This window comes from Biomphalaria glabrata, chromosome 6 (assembly GCF_947242115.1).
Source record: "Biomphalaria glabrata chromosome 6, xgBioGlab47.1, whole genome shotgun sequence".
In the NCBI taxonomy this organism is placed as follows: Eukaryota; Metazoa; Mollusca; class Gastropoda; family Planorbidae; genus Biomphalaria; species Biomphalaria glabrata.
Window position 1 is genome coordinate 33,963,345 of NC_074716.1, and position 25,808 is coordinate 33,989,152.

A 25,808-nucleotide genomic window follows, 5' to 3' on the forward strand; every position below is an offset into this window, starting at 1 on the left:
GGAGGATTCGCGCAACACGTCGACCTCACTCTCTCGCCCTAAAGTCCGTCCTTTACCGGAAGCAAGATTTGGTCAAGACGTCAGGGGACAAGTTTGGGTGCAGTGGATGACCAGAGACTTTCTGTGTGTCTTGAACTGCTCTTGAGTACTCCAAAGCACTGTGCTGGTACTTCCCATTCTGTCCGATTAGTCTAGACGAACTGCAGTAGTAGCCAGGGAGCTCCACAGACACAACATAGACATAGCAGCACTAAGTGAGACTCGGCTTGCAGATGAAGGTGAACTCTGCGAAAGAGGAGCTGGATATACTTTCTTCTGGAGCGGTAGAAGCACTGAAGTACGACGTGAATCTGGAGTCGTCTTTGCCATAAAAACATCAATAGTATCCAATCTAGTCGGGCCTCCCAAAGGAATTAGTGATAGGCTCATGACCCTAAAGCTGCCTTTACAAAACGGAAAGAAACATATTTCCATTGTTAGCTGTTACGCACCCACCATGACCAACCCAGATGATGTCATAGCAAAGTTTTACGAAGAACTAAACTCCACCTTGCTTGATATTCCAAAAACAGAAAAGCTACTCATTCTCGGTGACTTCAACGCAAGAGTCGGCTCTGACCATCACATCTGGAAAGGAGTCTTAGCCAAATTTGGGATAGGTCAATGCAACAGCAACGGATTATTACTACTCCAGACCTGTGCTGAACACAAGCTGCTCATATCGAACACAATATTCAGTCTTCCAATGAGAAAGCGAACTTCCTGGATGCATCCCCGCTCAAGACACTGGCACCTCATAGATTACGTCATCACCAGACAATCTGACCGTCAGGACATTCGTGTCACCAAATCTTGCTGTGGTGCAGATTGTGGAACAGACCACCGCCTCATCATCACAAAACTAAACATTTGTATCCAACCAAAGAGACGTCCGCAAAAATCAAAACCCCTAAAAAGGCTAAACACGGCCAGCTTAGCAGATGACAAAACTGAAAAGTCGCTTGCAGATGCAATAGAGAACTGCCTCAAGTCCACCCTTCTAACTGAATCAAATGTAGATAAAAGCTGGGAATGCTTCAAAGAAGCTATCTATAGTACAGCATTAAACATACTCAGTCCTATGGAGAGAAAGCATCAGGACTGGTTTGATGAAAACAGTACTGAGATCAGAAAACTATTAGACGAAAAGCACAAGCTCCACAAATTGTGTCTGAACAACCCAAACTCCCAGTCCACTAAAGATGCATTCACTAACATCCGCAAAAATGTGCAAAAACAGCTAAGCCAAATGCAAGATACCTGGCTTAGCAAGAAAGTGGAAACAATACAGGAATTTGCTGACAAGCACGATATGAAGAACTTCTACCATGCCATAAACGAAATCTATGGACCCACAAAGTCAGGCTCATCCCCTCTATTAAATGCTGATGGGACAATCCTATTGACAGATAAGGAAGAAATCCTAAAACGCTTGGCCGAGCACTTCGAAAAGGTTCTCAATACACCTTCCATCATAAATGAAGCGGCCATAGACAGGCTACAGCAAGTACCAATAAATGAAAAAATGGATGACCCCCCTACGCTAAAGGAAACCGATCTTGCCATTCAACAGCTCGCAAGCGAAAAAGCCCCAGGAGCTGACTCCATTCCCGCAGAGGTCTACAAAAAAGGTGGATTAGCCCTGATTGAAAGACTTCATAAGCTCTTCTTAATTATGTGGGGAAAAGAGTCAATACCACAAGACTTTAAAGATGCCAAAATTGTTCATTTATACAAGCGAAAAGGAAACCGCCAGATCTGCGACAACCACAGAGGATTATCTCTTCTCTCTATTGCTGGGAAAATCCTTGCACGCATCCTACTAAATCGGCTCATGCAACACATAGAATATGGTCTACTACCAGAAAGCCAGTGCGGCTTCAGAAAAGAGCGTGGAACCATTGACATGATCTTTGCAGCAAGGCAGCTACAGGAAAAATGCCAAGAACAAAATGCTGACCTGTTCTCAATATATGTCGACTTAACAAAGGCATTCGACACTGTTAGCAGAGAAGGACTCTGGAAGATCATGTCAAAGTATGGCTGTCCACAAAAATTCATAACCATGGTGAGACTTTTTCATGATGGCATGAAGGCTCGCGTCCAAGAAAGTGGAGAACCATCAGAGCCCTTCGAAGTATCAAACGGGGTATGTGTCCTAGGCTGTGTCCTAGCACCTACACTGTTCAGTATCATGTTCTCCGCTATGCTGACAGATGCATTCACAAATAAAGAAAACAAAGGGATAAATATATCATACAGATTTGATGGTGGTCTATTCAACCCGAGGCGGCTTAAAGCAAAATCAAAAACAAATGCAACAGTAATCAGAGACTTGCTATTTGCTGATGACTGTGCCCTAAATGCCTGCTCTGAAAACGATTTGCAAAGTATTGTCAGTGACTTCTCAAGAGCATGCTCAGACTTTGGCCTTACCATCAATACGAACAAGACTCAAGTCTTACATCTACCTGCTCCTGGGAAAGCCTACTCGGATCCAAGCATTACTATAAATGGACAGGATATAAACGCAGTGGACAAATTCACATATCTTGGCAGCACACTCTCCAGAAATGGAAAAATCGATAGTGAAATCGACCTGCGTATCGCCAAGGCCAGTGCATCCTATGGCAGACTGTCTACAAATGTCTTGAACAGACGTGGTATCACCACAAACACCAAGCTAGGGGTCTATAGAGCCGTCATCCTCCCTACATTGCTCTATGCCTCAGAAACATGGACAGTGTACAGTAAACATGCAAAGAAACTAAACCACTTCCACATGACATGTCTGAGAAAAATACTAAATGTCAAATGGCAATACAAAATACCAGATACAGAAGTCCTTCGAAGAGCGTGTCTGCAAAGCATCCACACAATCCTGATGCAGTCCCAGCTGCGATGGGCAGGTCATGTCTACAGAATGGAAGACCACCGCATCCCAAAACGACTCTTGTATGGCCAACTAAGCGAAGGAAAGCGCTCGCAAGGTGGGCAAAGAAAGCGCTTCAGGGACACCCTCAAAGCTTCTCTGAAAGCGTTCAGCATAGACCCTGGCACCTGGGAGACAGAGGCACATGACAGAGCATCATGGCGTCGCGCTGTGAAAACTGGCGCACAGGTTGCTGAGGAAAAAAGAACAACGCAGGCAGAAGAAAAACGCAAGAAAAGAAAAGCAAGACAAACGACACTAGCTCCAGCTGGAATAACCTGCCCAGTGTGCGGCCGAACATTCCGGGCTCACATAGGTCTCACCAGCCACATGAGGAGGCATAAAACCCCAGTGCAAAGCCCTCAGCCCCCTGGATGACAAAGTGGTCATCATCGAACCACGATGGACGAACTATATATATATAAATTTAACTACATTCGTTTATTGACATGACATGTCAACATTAAAGTTAACTACATTCGTTTATTGACATAACAAGTCAACATTAAAGTTAACATCCGTTTATTGACATAACATGTCAACATTAAAGTTAACATTCGTTTATTGACATAACAAGTCAACATTAAAGTTAACATCCGTTTATTGACATAACAAGTCAACATTAAAGTTAACATTCGTTTATTGACATAACAAGTCAACATTAAAGGTTAACGTGTCGAGCTGTATGTATCTTGACAGTAAATAACAACTTACACTCAAAGTTAGGGTAGAGAGCTAATTCCGAAGAACGAGTTTCAGTTTTGTTTGAAATTATGCACACATATTGATCTACATTTTGACAATTGAACATGTTGATAGTATGCTGTAGTCTCCAGGCGTTGGTTGAAGTTTTAAGAGTCTGACGTAAATATCTCCTTTGTATAGTGATTTGGTCAGCTGGAATGAGCGAAGTCTCACAAGTTAAAGTTATGCTGTGGTTCAGAGTGAGGACTCCTTGGTCTTTAGTCCAAGTCTTGATCTTTAAATCTGAGACAGTACATGAAATAGTATAGTAAAATTTGAGTATTGTATATAGTATACTGTAAGTTTTACTAGAAACTAATCCTGGGACAAGGTGAACAATAGAGTAGTGTTTAAAAAATTATATAGTTTACTTTTCAAGCGCTCACATTTCTCTCTTATTGGCCCTTTAAATTGCTACATTTGTTATAGTCGCCCTTATATTGCTTGGCTTTCTGCTTCCACTCTCTTTTACACACACGCACGCACGCTCACAAACACACACATATACGCACACTAACACATACTATATAGCCTACTAAGTTTCGCTAGTCACTTTTTAGTTAGTTGGTCATGATAATTTTCTTGGGAAAGGGAAAGACAGAGAGAGAGACAGAGAGAGAGAAAGACAGAGAGAGAGAAAGAGACAGTCAGACAGACAGAGAGAGAAAGACAGAAAGAGACAGAGAGAGAGGGAAAGAGAGAGAGAGATACAGAGAGAGAAAGACAGAGAGACAGAGAGCGAGGTAGACAGAGAGAGGGAGAGGCAGAGAGAGGGAGAGGCAGAGAGAGGCAGAGAGAGACAGAGAGAGAAAGACAGAGAGACAGAGAGAGAAAGTTATTCGCTAGATTATATTCTTCGTTTTGACAGTAATAAGCTACATGTGATGGCTCCTTTCTATTTAAGATTCCAGTGTTTTAAAACAAGAACACGCACAAATAAAAACACAAAACAAATAAGACTAACTCTTTGTGCTAGCTGTTCGATAATCAATGCAGTTAAAAGGTCGGGTTTTGAAAATTTCAACACCCTGTACATACGATTACAACAGCGCTGTTCCTATTTTGACAGATTAACTACTACTAATTATAGGAATCATTTTACAATACCTCTATTCAAGTCAAAACGTCATAAAGGGCGGAGGAACCTTGACGCCGATATTAAAAACGGCTCTAGTAATTTCTCTAAAATTTAACAGTATATTTGTTGCTGAGAAAAGAATAACTAACTCTTGGCCACACGGGAAAAACTCTAATTTGACTTTTATAATTTTTCAATTAAAAAAAGAATGAAATAAATTTAATTTGGCTAGAGATCTAGATCTAAGATTCTAAGGTCTAGATTCTAGATCCAACATCGGTTTTGAAACTATCGGGTTCTTGAAAGAACTATCGCTTTCGGTAATTTCCGAATGCAAGGCTTATGTTCTGGAAAATTTTGCGCATCGACTTCTAAGTCTAGATCTAAATGCTTATCATTGAAATATTATAAAGAGTACAAGATCTATACATTCGTTTAACCAGGATTCTTTCTCGAGGAGCAGGTGGCTGGAGGGAGTGGGGTAAATAAAAATGTCCCATTGTTGTTGTTGTTGTTTGAATCTAACATTTATTCGTTTTTTAGAGAAAAACCATCGCTCTATAAGTTACATTGTCTTTTTTTTTTAAAGTATTTTAATTTTTTTCTTGTTTAATTTGAAGAACTTACAGGAACTTCGAGTTAAGAAAAAAGTAAAGTTCCCATTTCAGACCTTACGATCTATGGGGCAGGTGTTTCTGTGGCCCACGGTTCACGAAACAGAAACAACCACCTTTACTTTTCCCGAACTAATGTCAGGTACCCATTAGAGCTGGGTGGACCTAAAGATCCCGAAATTAAAAATCCCAGTCTTCACAGGATTTGAACCCGGGACCCCGGTTCAGAAGCCAAGCGCTTTATCGCTCATGCATCGGCCCGCGAGTTTCCAAGTGCCATAGGAATCTCTGGAAGTGAACTAGAAACTCTCCATCAGAAAAACATTTCAAAGAAAGGACAATACCTCCACATGGATGCATCGTCTAGAGCCATTGTTTAGCTTTGAACTAAGGAATGATAGATAAAATGGAATATTTTTAAAATCGAGTCAGCGAGAAAAAATCCTGGTTAAGCGAATGTATAAATCTACTACTCTTTATAATAATTTAATGATCTAAACTTACAAGACGGTGCTAAAAATGTTCCTGAACATAAATGTATTAAACTCTTGAATAATATTGTAACGTTTCTCGCTATTCAGGCTCATGCATAATGCATCATATGATAGCACCAACATAAAGATCTTAACAACTCAGGACTAAAAAAAACGTAAAACGTGAATGTCCAAAACTGTACAAATGGCAAAAAACATAACACCGACTGCACAAAAGCATCGAACTCCGACGTATCAACTCTGTAAGTAACGCTGTATCAACTGTCCGTCTCTTCCTAGACTTGCAATCGATTCTCTGTTCCAGACCGACTTCACCTAGACTGGTTCTTGACTCTGACTTCGACTCGTACTTGTGAAGTTACGAATTAACGTGACGAAACATCGCTCAACCATTCTGGTTGATCACATTACTACCTCCCTCGTGACGCTCCTGAGCTCTATTCACAACATAGATCCTTCCCGAACCGTCGTGGTTGACCGCTCGTCAAGCGCTGGCCTAGGCGATTTGCCTCGGCTGTCTGCGCATACCACTACCCCCCTCCCCTCCTCTGTGTATATTACAATATAATGCTTCTATGCGGAAATACCCGAAAACGTATTGTCCGTTCAAGATTAATAATTTCTCGTTCTCTAGCCAAATTTAAAGTTACTAGTTGAATAGAAGTATTTCAAAATAATCAAGCTATCTTCCAACAGAATGTACATTGAAAGCACGTTTGCATGCGATTACTCACATCCAATGCCTGACGTACTCTTTTTTTTTTACGTCGGCCTAAATACGGTCAGTGTGCTCACAAAGATGCCAATGGACCTCAATCATCTATCGTAAAAACAACATTTAGCCACGTGACAATATTGATAGAACAACGAAAAAAAAACTGTCACGTGTTAGCCATTGTGTATTATGTAATTTGTATAGAAGAGATCGAGAATCACGTGGCTAAATGTTATTTGTTTACGATTGGTGAATGAGTTCCATTGATGGCTTCATTAGTATTCACAGACATAATTAACTTTATCAATATCATGATCCACTTTCTATCAAATTTTGTTCAAAAGAAATGTTTACAAATAACTATACACAACCTATATGTGCATATGGTCTCGAAACAAGAATTGTTTAAGGTAAACATTTGGTAGCTTCTTCATCATAGAGACATAAATAAGTCTAATCTTTGCTAGCTAGAAGGCAACCTGGTGTGTTTCCGTTACTATCTCCCGAGAGAACATTTGTTAATTACAATTCATTTATAAATTACCTAGGAATCACTATTTAAAAAAAAAACAACAACTGAACTAACAAACTTTAATTTACATTCCCATTAAGTAAATTTGAATTTACACATTGTAAATCTATATGTAATGAAAAATGTCTTCAAAACTCATTTCTCTTTCAATACATTCTAACCATCCCGGACCTACATTTGGGAGCCTACAGCGCTCTCCCAAAACTACAGTTGGCTACAAGGAAGGGGAGGGGGCGTAACCAATCGGTCAAAGTTTACGAACCAAAATGTACTGGAATGGAGTGCCAACAGGCCATCCTTACCCGCGCCTGTGCCCTCCCCACCCCGTTGCGCCACACTTAAGCCTGATAATCGTGTGTCTGGACTCAAAGAAATGTGTTTAGCTATTACCCACCGCGTCATGGACCACACCGGTAATGTGGTCTTTGTATATTTACTATAGAGCATTTTTTCTTCCTTTTTAGAAATGCAATGTTTCAAGACGCGTGAGTAGAGTAACTCTAGAGTAGACACTTACCTGTGTAGGAGATATCTAGTGAATCATTCTTAGTTGTTGTCAAATACTTTAAAGAGATAACATAACTGTTGTCTACTGAATCTAGTTGTGTCAGAGAAAACGTACAGTTTAAGTTATACAATGGAGTATTTGGTGTATTGGTGTTACTAATAGAGATCACGGTTTGTGCATTCTGAAACATGACCAACAAATATAATATTATTGTAGATATGTGCACATTTTATATATATATATATATGTATATATATTAGGGGTGCACCGGATAGACGCTCCGGCTCCGGCTTCTGCCGAATATCCGGCATTTTTTACTATCCGGTGCTATTCGGCTCCGGTCGGATATCACTACCGGATAGTAAACCTGATAGTAAAAAATGCACCTATTTAATATGCATAAAGTGGACCTCGTTCCATTAATGTATGTTGTAGAATGTATTAATGTTTATATTAAAACAAAATAATGTGCTTAAAAATAGAGCCATTATGAATATGCACCAAACATCGTTTATTATAAAGACAAGGCGTGTTAATAACTTAATATAAATAGAAATGAAACATTACACCATAAATGCGCTTGACATACAGAGCAGCAATGGCTGACACTTTTTTCAATTTGTCTTGACCTTTGAGTAGGTTAGTTAACATGTTAAAATGCTACATTCCTTGACTACGTCATGCTGACCAGACGTCTGTCTAGCTGTGCGGGTATATCTCCAGAGGTAGAGATGAACAACTCCCACCCCTTTTATTTGTTTATAGGCAGGTGACCACAAGTTAAATACGATGGACGTAGATTTAATGTCAGCGTATTGACACTCTCTAGAGGTCACACCTTTCGAGGGAACTGAGTTTGTTTATTTAGTAGTTAATCTTTATTACGGGGGCTGGACTACCATAGTCCATCACATTGATCTCATTCATTGACAGGTGCCCACAAGTCAGATACGATGGACGTAAGCACTCTCTAGAGGTCACACGAGGGAACTATGTTTGTTTACTTAGTAGTTAATCTTAATTGGGGGGTGGGGGGTGGGGTGGACTGGACTTCAAGCCAAACATCTACACGGGTATCCGGACAAAGAGTTAGCTTATTTGGAGAAAAATCTTGGGCTAGAGGCCACACCTTTTCAAGTGTGCCGAGTTACTTGAACATACATCTCAATTAGTAAGCTGGCTGGACTAAAGATCACACGCACCTAAACGTGTGACCTTTAGCTACACAGAACACAAACCGCGAGATTATATAGCCCAGTAAGCGAGTAACTAATTATTTTGTAGAAGACGCGACCAGGGCTATCTTTAAATGGAGAGCTAAACACCCCCCTACTCTTTATTTTATTTTTTGGTCCTTAACTCCCAATTTATTGATAGACATTGACCATTTTTAAGCCAGAATGAAAAAAAAAAACACAACGTGCTAACAAAGGATATTACACTGTCAATAAATATTACGGTTAATAATTTTTCTAACGTGTTAACTTGAATATTATTCCTGCAAATATGTGTCTTGATTTGATAATAATATTCTTAATAATTTGTGACAGTCAATTAACTCCTTGTTATTACTATTTTTTTTTTACTTAAGATGCGTACTTAGCCACTGTGTATCAGGCTAGGACGACTTTTACACATAAATAACGGAAAACCTTACATTAAATTTTAAAATCGCATAAAATAAATTGAATAATAGTACCGCAGTTAGATCTAGCAAACAAAGAAACAATATGCTGGAGTGTAAAAAAAAACAAAAAAAAAACCTTGACCTCTAACTAGTGGACGGGTATAATTTATCTTGTTGGCTTGACTGACCATGCCACTACACTAGTACTACATGTGTAGGCTCACTAGGTATATCTGACCAGGTTGTTGGTCTGAAATTCATGAACACATACATCCGACCACTATACAAGGCAGATTGCACAGATTGTACTAACATTATTTACATTGACCTTCCTACACACATCCTTTACAGTTGGTGGCATCGTACACACTGGCGGATCCAGGGGGGGGGGGCGGTAGGGGCGATCGCCCCCCCCCCCCACTCGGAAGACCTTTAGTATAGGATTCACACAATTTGTATACGAATTTATTACTTATGTTAAAAATATATACTAATTATTTATATTTCAACCTATTTTTAGATTATTTCGCCCCCCCTCTAGTATGTTGGCCGATTTGGTGGGGTCGGGAGGGGGCGATGGTATCAATCCCGCCCCCCCCCCCCTTAACTTTCGAGTGGGGGGGCGGTCCAATTTATTGGTAGAAATCACAGCCTGCTAACAAAATCAATTAAATATCTATATCCTTTTAACTTGTTATTGATATTTTAACCGATCTTTATATTATGTCGTTTTCTGTTTGCCGATTGTTGGGGGGGAGGGGACGAATACCTCTTCTGCCCTTCCCACCTAAACCCTTTGAGTGGGGGGGGGGGCGGTCCGTTTTTATTGAGAAATCATAGTTTGTGAACACAATTAGTTGAATTAATATATAAATTGTATATTATGTCGCTCCCTTTCTGGTATTTTGGCCGATTCGGTGGGGTGAGGGGGGGGGGGGCGATTGCAAGTACTGCCCTCCCCACTCTAGCCCTCTGAGTGCTGAGGGGGGGCGGTCCTATTTTTGTGGAGAATCATAGTTTGTGAATAAAATTAGTTGAATATCTATATAATATAAACTACGTATTGATATGTGACCCATTGTAATTATGTCGTACCACACTCTAATCTCAAATTATATCATTAGAAAATTTAAATGAAAAAGGGTTGTACCAGGTGGGAGGGGCGATACATGCAATCGCATTTCCCCCATCGGACAAATCAATACTTTTTCTTTTTGTATTATAGTTAAGAAATTACAAAATTTAAAAAAATCTGGATTGTATTTTATATATACTATAAATTAAATTCTTATATCGAGTCGCCCCACCCCTATTCTTTAATGCCAAATGCAATCTTTAGCAGAAATTAGTAAAGGAGCGAGGATTAATCGTTTTCACTCTACCGCCATTCCCATTTCCAGTTTTTGTAATTTCACATGAAGTTATCATAAGTATTTTAAGAAAGACTTTGCATTGGAAAAGTTAGAATTCAAACGAAATTTTTCAGTATAAGAGTCATGATTGAGATGAGTTCTAGACTCAAATAACGTTTTCATAGTCGCCTTTTCCCAACCTTTACTCAATCTGATATTTTTCTAGCTTAATAAATTTGGGACTATAACTCACAATTTATGCTAGAGTTGTCTTGAATACTATTTATTGAATAAGTTTTTTTTCGGCGGCGATCCTCAAAGCAAAAATCTAAATACGTGGGGTATCCTATCTTTTCAAGGAACAAATCGGTTTTATTTGCAATGTATTATGGGTCTATAAATTCAAATTAGAATATTTTTCAAGTACAACATTATTCGAAAGGTCGTTTTTTAATAGTATGAATAATGAGCTTCAGGTCAGGGGAATGCGTTTCTGCAGTGAAGAATGCAAGAAAACGCTTTTGGCGTCAAGGCTTCGCCCCGAACTCCATTTATGAGTAATGAGTTGTAGATGTAAGGAGAATACGTTTGTGCAGAGAAGAATGCAAGAAAACGCTTTTGGCGTCGGGGCTTCGCCCCGAACTTCATTTATGGGTAATGAGTTGTAGATGTCAGGAGAATGCGTTTCTGCAATGAAGAATGCAAGAAAAGGCTTTTGGCGTCGGGGCTTCGCCCCGAACTCCATTTATGAATAATGAGCTGTACTTGTCAGGAGAATGCGTTTCTGCAGTGAAAAAAGCAAGAAAACGCTTTTGGCGTCGGGGCTTCGCCCCGAACTACATTGTGAAGAATGAGCTGTACTTGTCAGGAGAATGCGTATCTGCAGTCAAAAAAGCAAGAAAACGCTTATGGCGTCGGGGCTTCTCCCCGAACTTCACCAGAGAACCTTATAGCGCTGCCCCAGTTGTTTTGGTTTTCGCCGAAGGTTGAGAAATGCTGCTTTTTTTATTCTCATATTTATATATATATATATATATATGCGTGTGCGTGTGTGTGTGCGTGTGTGTGTGTGTGTATGCACGTTTATGCGTAGGATTAGGGTTTACTGGGCGTTAGGGTTAGGGTTTGGAAAAAAATCGCCCCCCCCCACTCCAAAGTTCTGGATCCGCTAGTGATCGTACATACACACAGACACACTCATGCTATACAGATTTTTAGAAATACTGTTAAGCTTGAATAAATCAATCAGTATTAGAGTTTAAAACAATAAGGTATATAAAAGGAAAATAAATAAAACCAACCAATATAGGTATGTTATTTAACAGTTTCGTAAAATGTTCAGCAACACAAGCTATTAACAAGACACTTAGGTATCCGGCTCCGGCCCCGGCCGAATATCAAATTTTACTATCCGGTCATATCCGGCCCCGGTCGGATATCAAAAAGTACTATCCGGTGCACCCCTAATATAAATATATATATATATATATATATATATATATATATATATATATATATATATATATGAAATAATGTACCTGAACTAATTTCAATGTCAAAGGCTCACAGAAGGAGACTTGACGGGCTCAATGAAGAGCGACTATGACTATGGGGCTACAGGAACATTTTAATTAGTTTTAATTGACAGGTTGTTCAACGAGACAACAAAAGCTATAATTGCCAGGAAAGAAAAAAAAACAGCAAAATAAAAAATTTTCTTTAAAAATAAAAAACATTAGTAGATAATTTTCAAAAAAAGAAAACATCCCTTTTATGTTCTATTATAGAGCTACTATTTTGGTCTTCACTAATGAATGTTGGATTTATAACAAGCAAATTATTTATTTAATTTTGTTATTAAAAAAACAACATATATAAGGGAAGGAACACACATACAATATATCCCTCAATAATGTTTTAGTTATTTCCCTTTTTCGATATCAGTTGATTCATGTTTTGTTAGGTAAAATAAATAATTGTTTAATGTTTCAACTTGATCTGAGAATGGATGTGGGAGAAATAGTTGTACAATTATCTAAGAGGACAAAACCCGTCATATTTAACCATACGTAGTTATCTTCTTCTTTGAAGTAACGTCTGTATTATATAAGATGAGGTGCTGATATGATAGTACGTTTACAATGCTAGCGTGGGATAGGTTTAGTGAGTTAGTGTAATATGGCTGGCCGGTGGCTGGCCGGTGAACGTGGTGGTTTGTTATTGTGAGTAGTCTAGTAATATAGATTAGAGTTCGGTTGTTGTTTGGGTTCAGTGTTTAGTGTATATATTCTATTGTTGATTTATTGTAATTTTTATGCATGTATAAATAAAGTGGTTTTTTTTTGTTGTATAAATTAAGTTGATTGCTTTACTTTTATTAGTTACATTATTTTAGTTGTGTTATCTGGTTGCTTAAGCGAAGCCCCTTGGTCTCAGACTGAGATGTACAGATTAAGCCCACCCAGTTGCGCTACCATCCTGCCTATTGCTGTCTGTTTGAAACTTCTGGTTAACCGACCCGCTAACTAAAGTTTCTGCGTTAATGTTCCTGCAACGAATTTCTTCAAAGCCCAAAATAGGTCACTTGTTTTATGAAAAAGCTGCATTGGAAAACGACTCGACGTGAGTAATGAATTTTCTAGAGTATAGGGGCACTTTAAAGATTTTCTAGAGTATAGGGGCACTTTAAAGATTTTCTATTCAAATTGCCTTGTAAAATGATACAACGGAACATATAAGCAATTTGTTTCGGATTGGTAGTGCTTTTTTCACCGTCATTTTTGTCTTTACTAAATGTTTCCGAAATGAATTCTGGTAAATATTAACTGTCCTTACAAATTATTCAACCCAGTGAGACCCAGTCACCAGATACTATACATATATTTGAGAATTTTGTTAACAAACTGTAATTTCTGCAGCAAAATTGAATTGTCCCCCCCCCCCACCTGAAAGGTTATAGATGCATCGATAAATCTGACATCTACACCAAAATCCGAGGCAGTTGTGCCCTAATTTTTTTCCTGGAGCCGTCCATATAAAAGAATCTTTCGGGATATTGGGCTATTGTTTGCCTCTCTAAGCTTGCTAGATATGTACATTTTTTGTTCACCGCTTGATCCACTTCCGGTCACCCAACGTGTTCCGCATCTTCAGTAGTTAAATTTACATTTATTAGCGGCCCAAAAGGGGAAAAGACGCCATTAGTTTTGTGTGGAATGTCTGTCCGTCCGTCCGTCCCGTTTAGATCTCGTAAACTAGAAAAGATAGTGAAAATCGGACATCATAATATTTTAGTCCATTCAAAGTTCTGATGCATCGGCAACTTTTTTCTTTTCTAAAAGCGAAAAATCTTAATTTTTTAAATCACTTATGCAAGCAGTTTTTTCATAAAAATACACCACTTTTACAACTATTCACTATTAATAGTAACAATAATGGAGGTTCTTTAGTAGACTATATACCATATTTTTTACACATTTATGCAAATGGTTTTAGACTTTTTGTTAAATTTTTTTTATATATATATTTGTATTGCTACGTTTTGTAAATTCTGTCCTACTAACTACTACATTTTCCAAAAAATAATGTTTACTTTTTTAAGAGAAAAAAATCTATTTAGTATGCATATAAGTTGGACATAATTTAAAACAACAATTAAAAATTAGGTTTTCATATTATCGCGTGAACTGCAGTATTCAACGATACCAGTAGAACACTCAAACTAAAGGGTTTTTTTTTTACCGAAATGTTTTTTTCTTTTTTTTGAGGATTTGAATAAGAGATTGACCCTTTACAAAACAATTATTCATTATACGACAACGGTTACTTTCACCTATCCGTTGGTCTGCTGGACCGCTGGGGCACCACACAAGATCTGTCAGCCTTGCTGGGGTTTTTTTTTGCTTGTTTTTTAAATCCAATTGCCATTTGGAATCAAATGTCATTAACACTCCGACACCACAGCAGGCCACGGCGCACACTTTAAGAACCACTATTTCATACGTCTTTTGTTCAAAATAATATCATCTGCTAATAAGGCCAATAAATAAATACGTAGATTTAAAATGTAAAAAAATAGATGTATGTTTTACCTTTTTATAGAGAGTGCAAACGCCATTTTGTTGTCCTGGATACACATCGGGAGCTATGCACACAATGTATATTTGAAATCCAATTTCTCTGCTAGTGCACTTAAAAGTATCAAGTTTGGCTGAAACAGAAACACACGTGTACAGTGCTTTGATGAAGGGAAAAAAAGTGATGGTGAATTAGAGCATTCAACTGAACATGTTAATGGCATTGACTTTCAGGAGCCATCCATTACGGTAATAACCGATTTGATTTGTTCCTAGGCCATATATTGTTTATTTTGCCATGGACCCTTCCCATTTTTTTCCTACATCTAATAATAAAATGATATAAAGTGAAACGCTCCGCCAAACATTCCTATGGCCAGCTAACTCTAGTATCTATTACTTTGAACTAGACCAGTCATTCAATTCGAGTATCACTTTTCTCCAACCCCCACCCCACACCACTCCCCTCCGTAACAAATAGGTGGAGTTTTTTTTTTTTTTTGCCAGATAATTCGATTACCAACATCGCTTATCACACACACACACACATACACACACACACTACGCCTTAGAAAATAGTTCTACATACAAAATGAGTATTCTTCGACTTTTCAGCTTTTTATCGAAATAGTTGAAAGGCTCTTTGATGCTTTCAAAATCCTTCAGTTTTTAGCGCCCCCGCTATTTGGTTTGTGCAACATGTCCGTCTGTTTGTCTGCCCGTCTGTCGGTCAGTCACACTCAGATCTAGAAAACTAGAAGAAAAATTAAAAATATTATTTCATCCTGGGATGCAGTTTGAAAAGTTTAGGTGCAACGGCTACTTTTAATTTTTTAAAAGCAAACCTTTTAGTTTATAAAATTAATTATGCAAGCGATTTTTTTTTTTTCATAAAAATACACCAATTATAAAACAATTACATAAATGTAAGGGAGGCAATGTTACAATATGTTAACAAAGAAGGTACATTTTTTGTGTATTTTCAGTATCACTAAATCAAATATATTTTTTTAATGAACAAGAAATGTTCATAACAAATATAAATATGTGTTTGTGTTTTTTCTGGTCAACTAGATGCTAAAATTAAAAAAAAAACTTGTATGGTTGTTTATAAAGGCTAAGAATGCACTTAGTATGTAAATATCAAGCACATTTTTTAAAATGGACATTTTATGCAACGACTTTCGTGTAGTAGCGTGACAAAAAAAATTATCACATATGATGATTTGAATTAGCATCATTGACTTATATTACCCTAATGACAATAAGTCACAAAAGTTTAATTATGGATATTCCAATCGTTCCGTATTTTCAACTTCAAACAAATTTATGTCAAATGACTTTTTTTCAAAAATATCGACAATTGGTTGTTCAGGATTTTAAAATAAGAAATAATTTACTACAAACGATTAGTGAAAATCACTTTTTAGACTTATTTTACAGTTAATTTTCTTGCCGAAAGATAACAAAAGTTGTTTAATCGGTAAAGAATGTTCCGGATTTTGTTTTGAAAAAGAAATCGACCTACCTTACTTTAATTTTCTTGCAAATCGTCGCCAAAAATGTTCCTAATTTTGTATGAAAAATCTTTTAATGCCAAATAATTGTTTGAAATCCCTCTTCTAATAAATAAAATAAATAATCTTCTTCTCATTTACGAATATCGGTTGTTTCGAATTTTTATGAAAAACATTCCAACTCTATTTATGTAAAATCGTACTTCTGTCGTACATTACATTAAATTTTCTAGCTAAACGTTTTAAAATCTAATTATTGTTAATATTATGTTCCGATTTTTAAGGAAAACAACTTCCTAACACCAAAGTGTTGTTTGAAAAAATCTCCATAAGGCTATGGTACATCTAATTTTCATACAAGACAATTCCAAAAATGTAATAAACGGTATTAGATTTATCTAGAATTTAATGGTCTTTTTCTCTCACTATATATGCAAACATCGGGAACAACGTATTATAGATACTTAAAAATTTTGCTATGTTTCGGAAGGAAAATTAAAGGTTAATCAAAATTAAAATAGCTCTTAGTTTGTTTGTTTTTTATATTAACAAGACAGACAGACAGACTGACAGACAAACCGCACAAAAAATGCGGCTTTAATCCTAATATATATATATATATATATATATATATATATATATATATATATATATATATATATATATATATGGGCTAGTAAGACTAACAAAAACTGATTTTATTAACATGAGAGGTTTAACTAGGGTTCAAATAAATATATATATATCTTATACCTTTAAATGAATTCTATTAGAACTATGTGCTATAATGTCTATGAACCCTAGTTAAACCTCTCATGTTAATAAAAACAGTTTTTGTTAGTCTAACTAGCCCATTTTGACGTAATGGAATTTTTTTTCTTTTATGTCATATGAATGAATTCTTTAAATGTAATACTAAAAAAACTCGCTGCACCAATGTCTGACTGTGAACCCTTTATAACTGGCTCGTATTGATGAAAACATTTTTTAGTCTAACTAGGCCGTGTGACGCAGTGGATTTTTTTCCTTTGACGTCATATGAAATGAATTCTTCAAATGAAATGCTAAAACAACTTGGTATAGTATTGTTTATTAAACCTCGTTATCTGATTCGTATTTTTAAAAAAAAGACAACGAATTTCTTCAAAGCCCAAAATAGGTCACTTGTTTTATGAAAAAGCTGCATTGGAAAACGACTCGACGTGAGTAATGAATTTTCTAGAGAATAGGGGCACTTTAAAGATTTTCTAGAGTATATGTTATTTTAAAAAAAAAGACATAATAGCTAGATTAAGATCTAATGTAGATTTTTTAAACTAGATCTAGATTTATATTCTAATTAAAATCATTGTGGATTTCAGAGTTGATCAAGACATAGAATTTCAATTTCCAGACTTAAAGTGTAGATTTCCAAACGTCTAGATCAATATTGCAATGTTATAATATACAAAACTAATCTACTATTTTTAAATTTAATGTCGCATTCAGTCTATTGATAGATTATATAGGCTTTTTTTTTTTTGCATAAATCTAATCTAAATTACATCTAAATTATTCCAAATTTATATTTTAGATCTACATCTAGTAGATATAGATCTTAAGAGTGCTAAATCAGAAGTTTAGTTTAGGTAGATCAACATCGTATTCTAGTTCTATTTCAATGAAAATGCCAATAGCTCTGTTGATAACTGTGCTGAGACTTGGAAGTATAAGCATGATATATCAGTTCTTTACTTCTTTTTTTTTTAAATTACAAATCAAATTGCTCGTCTGACATATTGTACATATCCTGTAGATCTCATGCAGTAATATGTAATATATCTCTTTATCAATAATAGGCTATTAGTTGGTAACCATTTTGTTATTAAGTTAAGAGCAATGCTTGGTCATGCGGTTAGCCTGCTGAACTGATTATCACGACTGTCCCGGGTTCATACCCTGCTCGCTGCCATCCTCCGTCGTCCAGCGAGAAGTTAATTATTTTTAACTTGGAAGAAACATCCAAAAAAAGTAAAACATTTACAGAAAAAAACATTTTTGTACCACGCCAAATGAATCTTTGAAACATTATTACTTTTAACAATCAAAACAAAATCACGTCTTAAATATTCCTTGCGAATAAAATTGGCGGATCCGACAGTGATCGGACTTCGACGGGGGCCGCCTCTAAGTTTATGTGATAACACTTTGTAATCTTGTTTAAGTAAGTGTTAGATCATCTTATTATCGAGATTATAAATTATGTTTCAACTTTTACTAAAATTAAATTGTGCGAAAATCGTTATTTTAAAAAAAGTCTCACGAGTACGGACGGACTTGAACTCTGACCCTTCGTTATAAAGTCTTATGCTCTACCGACTGAGCTAACAGAGTGTTACTAATATAAAAGGAAATTGGGCAGAAAAAGTAAAGTGCTTAAAAACTGAAGTATAATCTTGTGGAACAGCTCTGTAAAATAAAAAAGTTTAAATCAAGATTCTAGACTAATATGCTTCATATTTACAATGAGAATTTGTTGGATTGTTAGTTTTAGATCTATAACAAATGTCCATGCAGCTTTTATTTTAGATTACAGAGTTTTCTTTTAAAAGAAGATAGTTGTGATATAAGTACTTCCAGATGCCAAAGACTTCTTATCTAAATCTAGGTCTCTATTTCAAAAAGAGTAAATGTCTAGAAGAGTAGAATTCAAATTAAGCCTAGATGCTGGAGAGAATAGGAACGACTCATTTTGTATTTGGTAAAAACATATTGGACCTAAATTGTGACTTTATAATTGCTTTTGGTTAATTGGACCGCTGCAATTTCGATCGTGAAAGGTGCTTAGTAGTTCTAGGCACACGAAAAGTAGTAACTTGTTTAAATTTTTGTATTTTTTCGTCCACGCCAAATGGGAGAATTAGTGATCTGTCATTTAATCAGACTCACTGCGCATATAATATAGATAACAAAATGAGTTCGTTTCAATCAGGCTCATTTATTAAGTTTTACGAGAAACTATGATGATCGAGTGGGAGGAACGACATCCCTTACCGCTATCAGAGTCCTTTGCGGTACCAAATGGGATAAAACAAGGTTGTGTCCTATCACCCGCACTGTTCAGTATCATGTTCTTCGCTATGCTAAATATAAGTAGTCATCCTTATTCAGAAGATTATCTTATCTTCTTATATAATACAGACGTTACTTCAAAAAAGATTATTACGTCCTACGCATCATGCATTTAGTCATGCATATTAATGACTTAAATTCTGCCAAGTTACTGGTTTGCCTGGCTAGCTCATGCAACCCATTCCATGCTCTAATAGCACTATGGAAGAAGGAGTATTTGTACAAATTTGTCCTAGAAAATGGAACGAGGAATGTGCCTTTATCTTTGGGTCTTTCAGAGTATTTTATTAAATTTAGTTTTTGTTTTTGAAGATTATGGTGTTTTATGTATAATTGCAACTTTACTTTTGAGTCTTCTGTCCTGAAGGCTTTCTAAATTTAGTGATTTTACTAAGGGTATTACTCTAGTCAAATGTGAATATTCATTTGTTATGAATCTCACTGCTCTTTTTTGTGTATGTTCCAGTTTCTTAATGTTTTCTTGAGTTGAGGGGTCCCAAACGGAGGATGCATATTCTATTATTGGCCTAACCAACGTTAAATAACATTTTAGTTTTATGTTCTTATTTGATTTATAGAAATTTCTTTCTAAAAGATGTATTCATAGATAGAGAGAGTAACGGAGTAAATATGACGCATAGATTTGATTGTGGCTATTTAACCCGAGGTGGCTTAATGCGAAATCTAGAAAAAAAACAACATTACGAAAAGAGTTTGTGTTATTACACAAACTCAGAGGCGCCCCCATAGAATTTACAAATGGACCAGGAATATTCAAATCATAGTCTTGTTTTGATCGTTTAAAATTTTAAGTAATAAAACTTTAAAAATCATTTGGCGTTATTTTTCACATAATAGCAAACGTCGTCTTTGTTAAGACTATTCTAGCTCTTCTGGAATAAGTAGAGTGACGTTAGCTGATCACCTAAGAACAGCATGGAAACCTCCCGATACAGTATCCATGGCACCTAGTGCGGTAGCTCAGGGTGTCAAGCTCCCCCATCAACTTTCTTCAAATATGTTCCAATAAACACTATTGATAGTTAGTTCTTTTTTTGTTGAACCAATAAGTGAGTCGATTACCTACTTTTTTTGATTTTACTCAAATGTAAAATCCCACTGTTTATGACATTTATTCAAATGTTATTGCAAATTTTACAATGATATTTAATTAAAATTAGAAACGGACTTAACATAATATAAACAGGTTTCCTTTGATATACTTTAAGACAGAAATGATATAACGTTGTGCTGTATCATTTACACTTAAACTACCATCTAGATGTTTTTAAGCATCTAGAACTAGAATCTAGACTAGATCTAGACTAAATCTAGAATTGGAATCTATGCTAGAACTAGATTTCTAGACTAGTTCTAGATCTATATCTAGTCTAGAATTAGATCTAAACTAGATCTAGAATCTAGACTAGGTCTAGACTCTAGATCTAGACTAAAGATCAAGATCTAGACTAAAACTAAATCTAGAATCCTGAATAGATCTAGAATCTATATATAGACTAGATCTAGAATCTAGAACTAGAATCTAAGCTATGATCAGGATTAGTAATCCTACTACTGGGTTCTAGTGCACTATGCTGTTCGCATCAGATTCCCTTCTGAATGTGATACTACTGTTTACATAATAAATAAATCTGCACCCTTAAGCTGTAAGAAGATAATAAGCTATTCTCTTAATAGAGTATAGACGTAAATTTTGTTCAAATTGTTTAATACATTTAAATCTATAAATCTAGATCTATATCTGGCGTCTATTTAGTCTAATTTAGAATGTTGTCTAGTGTATATTGAGGATAGGTCAAAAATGCGTGCTTTAAAAGTAGTTCGTTTTTTTTTTTTTGTTGTTTTTTTTTTTTGTTTTTAGCTTTAAACTAAAACAAAGTTCGTATCGAAATTCTTTTTAAAAACAAAATGTGTATCAGTATTCCATTCAATGAGTGTTTTAGTTAATAAATGGAAAATATATTTTTTATGATCCATTGACACTTTTCCATTGTAACCATCGATGCAAATGTTTTGTACCAATGAGCGAATCTATGAATGAAGTGTGAGTTATTAATTAAGAAGTCCATGACCTTTTAAAAAAATAACCTCCCCTGACGTTTTTCATTGAAAAGTGGTGTATTTTTTTTATATAAATCTGCTTCCATATTTTAAAAAAAGTAAAGTTACCCTTTCAGACCATGTGGTCTATAGGGCAGATTATGTAAAGGTCATCTGTTTCTGTGGCCTACGGTTAACGAGGATGTCATGTGGCCAGCATAACGACCAACCATCTTTACTTTTCCACAACTAATATCAGGTACCCATCAGAGCTGGGTGGACTCAGAGGCGTCCGAAGATCCAGAAATTAAAAATTACAGTCTTCACCATGATTCCCCTTTCGGAAGCTAAGCGCTTTACCGCGCAGCCACCGCGCCTGCTGCTTGCATATATAATTATAAAACTTAAACGGTTCACTTTTGGAAAAGAAAAAAGTAGCCATTTCATCAGAACTTTGAATGATCTAAAATATCATGATGTCCGATTCTTATTTCCTCTACTAGTTTCTGATATATAATTGGAACGGACGGACGGACAGACAGACCACACAAAACTAATAGCGTCTATTATCCTTTCGGGGGCCGCTAAAAATCGGCAACAATTAGGGACCAAGTATTTGTTGACGAATGTGTTCTAAATGCTTGCTCCGAAATCGATCTGCAGAGTATCGTCAGTGACTTTTGCATACTATGTAAGATTAACGAATTTACTACATAACAGTACGATGTAAGAATTCAATAACAATATCCAATTCACCACAATGTAAGAAAAAAAGTTTACTGTTTAACAATATGATGTAAGAAAAAAAAAGATCTATTCAAGTAGTTCTCACTACTTCTTATTGATTTACTAAATAAAAAAACACGGACATTTAATTTCCTAACAGTTCAGAGGAATTAATCTATTAAACTATTGTGTTTTAAAGACTCCAACAAAACAATGTCTTACCTGTGATGGTAAAGCAAACGTTCTTCGCTGGCTGGGAATCGAGAATCACTTCTATGCCTTTTATATAGATGTCTGCTTTAAAAGTAAGTAGTACGTGATCACCATTTATAACTGCATTAAAATTAGTTGTATGATTGACACAATTGGTAACATTGGTGACAGAACAGTTCGCTATCCCATATTTATTTCCAATTGAAGGTATCAAATTAAAATCTACATTGGAATTGACGTTGGAATATGTTTGCGACACATTATACATTTGTCCGGCTACAAGATGAATGCACGACTGAGATGTACCTGTGGAGAGAAACAAAAGTGACATCAGAGTTACTTCTTGAAACAAATAAGTGACATCAGAGTTACTTCTTGAAACAAATAAGTGACATCAGAGTTACTTCTTGAAACAAATAAGTGTAGACTGTTTGGATATTTACTCAAGTTTCTACTATATCATCAATATTTCACTAAAAGATTGTCGAGATATCGAAAATTAATAGTCGTGTTAATTCAGGAAGTCAACAACCAACATTGTTCCGACCACAGCTAATGCCCAAACATTCATCTCATTTCCATGAGATGATCTATAGTTGCTTCGCGACTAAAGGAGGCCATGGATATCAACTCACTCTGTCTGTCTGGTAAAACGTTTCGTACACGTTATTTCTCACACACCCATTCTCAGACCAAATTTAAACATTTGAGCAATGGACCAACGTGGCTAAATGTTGTTTGTTTACGATTGGTGAATGAGGTCCATTTATTTATTGACATTGACAATTTAAGACATAAATCAATTTTTAAAAAGTTAATTACTTAGTCAATTAATTATTGGTAATTATTTTATTTGATAGCAAAAGAGAAAAAAATACGTCTACATTATTGAGAGAAATCGTTTTAAGTGTATAGTTCTTTTTCTTAAATAAGCTTAGTTTTTAAACAAGGATTTAGCTTGTTACAATGCTTATATCAGCTCACTCTGTCTGTCTGGTACAAAGCTTATATCAGCTCACTCTGTCTGTCTGGTACAAAGCTTATATCAACTCATTTTGTCTGTCTGGTACAAAGCTTATATCAACTCATTTTGTCTGTCTGTTACAAAGCTTATATCAGCTCACTCTGTCTGTCTGGTGCAAAGCTTAATTCAACTGAATCTGTCTGTCTGTTACAAAGCTTATATCAGTTCACTCTGTCTGTCTGGTACAGAGCTTATATCAGCTCACTCTGTCTGTCTGGTACAAAGCTTAAATCAGCTGAATCTGTCTGTCTGTTACAAAGCTTATATCAGCTCACTCTGTCTGTCTGGTACAAAGCTTATATCAGCTCACTCTGTCTGTCTGGTACAAAGCTTATATCAGCTCAATCTGTCTGTCTGGTACAAAGCTTATATCAGCTCACTCTGTCGGTCTGGTACAAAGCTTATATCAACTCACTCTGTCTGTCTGGTACAAAGCTTATATCAGCTCACTCTGTCTGTCTGGTACAAAACATATATCAGCTCAATCTGTCTGTCTGGTACAAAGCTTATATCAACTCACTCTGTCTGTCTGGTACAAAGCTTATATCAACTCACTCTGTCTGTCTGTCTGGTACAAAGCTTATATCAGCTCACTCTGTCTGTCTGCTACAAAGCTTATATCAGCTCACTCTGTTTGTCTGGTACAAAGCTTATATCAGCTCACTCTGTCTGTCTGGTTCAAAGCTTATATCAACTCAATTTGTCTGTCTGGTACAAAGCTTATATCAGCTCATTTTGTCTGTCTGGTACAAAGCTTATATCAGCTCAATCAGTCTGTCTTTTACAAAGCTTATATCAGCTCACTCTGTCTGTCTGGTACAAAGCTTATATCAACTCACTTTGTCTGTCTGGTACAAAGCTTATATCAAATCATTTTGTCTGTCTGTTACAAAGCTTATATCAGCTCACTCTGTCTGGTACAAAGCTTAAATCAGCTGAATCTGTCTGTCTGTTACAAAGCTTATATCAGCTCACTCTGTCTGTCTGGTACAAAGCTTAAATCAGCTGAATCTGTCTGTCTGGTACAAAGCTTATATCAGCTCACTCTGTCTGTCTGGTACAAAGCTTATATCAGCTCAATCTGTCTGTCTGGTACAAAGCTTATATCAGCTCACTCTGTTAGTCTGGTACAAAGCTTATATCAATTCACTCTGTCTGTCTGGTACAAAGCTTATATCAGTTCACTCTGTCTGTCTGGTACAAAGCTTATATCAGCTCACTCTGTCTGTCTGGTACAAAATTTATATCAGCTCAATCTGTCTGTCTGGTACAAAGCTTATATCAACTCACTCTGTCTGTCTGGTACAAAGCTTATATCAACTCACTCTGTCTGTCTGGTACAAAGTTTGTACACGTTAGTTCTCCCACTTGCCATTCTTGGATGAACTTGAGACTTGCCGCAATCCTTAATTGTCCCTAACAACACGTGAACAAATCGACCAATTATTTTATTAATTAGTCGTAATTAATTAATTCTGTTTTAAATAGAGACATTACTAGCGAAGGGTAGTAACACAACTTGTCCACACGGAAGTATTTGTTTTAGTTTAGATGTATTACAAATTAATAACATTTTGAAATGGGCTTTGTTGCTGCACATAAAAATTATATGTGTCAGACGCGACTAGCCCAAATTTTCAGTAAAAGAAATTTAAAAGTCATTTCTATATATAAGAAGTTACGAAAGTTATATAATATAAAACCACAGACCTATATATACTACAATAAATATAGGTATTTGCTCTCTACTTACGATTTATTTAGGTAGGTGATGTTTTACTATTACACACTAATTATCAGATTTTAGAAAAACCAAGGTTCGTTTTTTTTTTTTTTGTGTAACGCTATTCGCTAACACCGTATAGATCTAAATTGCATCTCTAGATAGCATAGATATATGTGCCTTAAAAAATTTATGTCTTGTTAAAACACCATTTACTATGGAAGATCCAAAATCCTTTTCCTGTCAGGGAGAACTATTGGTTGGATAATCGTAAGAAAAGCGATTCCCTAATTTCTTACCAGTTTTCAATGACAACATTTCTTCTAGTTAGTTTCTATTGACAATTATTTCTTGTTACTTTGATTTTATGCTAGAAGTACACACAGGCTACGCCCTTGATTGGTTTCCAGGCGTCCTATTGTTTAGTCATACCGAAATCCTCCCCTATCTTTTCTTTAAACGATTTACCTAAAACATACTTTTGAGCCCTTGAATTAGCCTAGCTGTTAGAATGAAATTTCAAGGCCCGCTCTCTCTCTCTCTTTCTCTCTCTTTCACCCACTGGACCCTCCACTTTGTGTTGTTGTTGTTGTTTTTTTACCTGCGAATCGTAATTTCTCCGACATAGACCATTGACTTGATTTGGAAAGACCCGCTTCATAATGGGCTTCGACACATACACGCAAATTTTGGGCCCGTTAATTCGAGTATATTTTCCAGCC

General features: G+C 36.2%; 1 protein-coding gene across 1 annotated transcript in view; it reads right to left on the reverse strand.

The window, feature by feature from the left end:
- LOC106079554 (uncharacterized) overlaps positions 1-25,808 on the reverse strand; it is a 52,131-nt gene that overhangs the window by 13,593 nt on the left and 12,730 nt on the right. Inside the window, exons 2-5 of the mRNA XM_056033231.1 lie at positions 22,349-22,645; positions 14,727-14,845; positions 7,666-7,837; positions 3,686-3,958 (exon numbers count right to left, since the gene is read on the reverse strand). Coding sequence (XP_055889206.1) covers positions 3,686-3,958; positions 7,666-7,837; positions 14,727-14,845; positions 22,349-22,645 — 861 coding nt within the window. The remainder of the gene's footprint in view (positions 1-3,685; positions 3,959-7,665; positions 7,838-14,726; positions 14,846-22,348; positions 22,646-25,808) is intronic.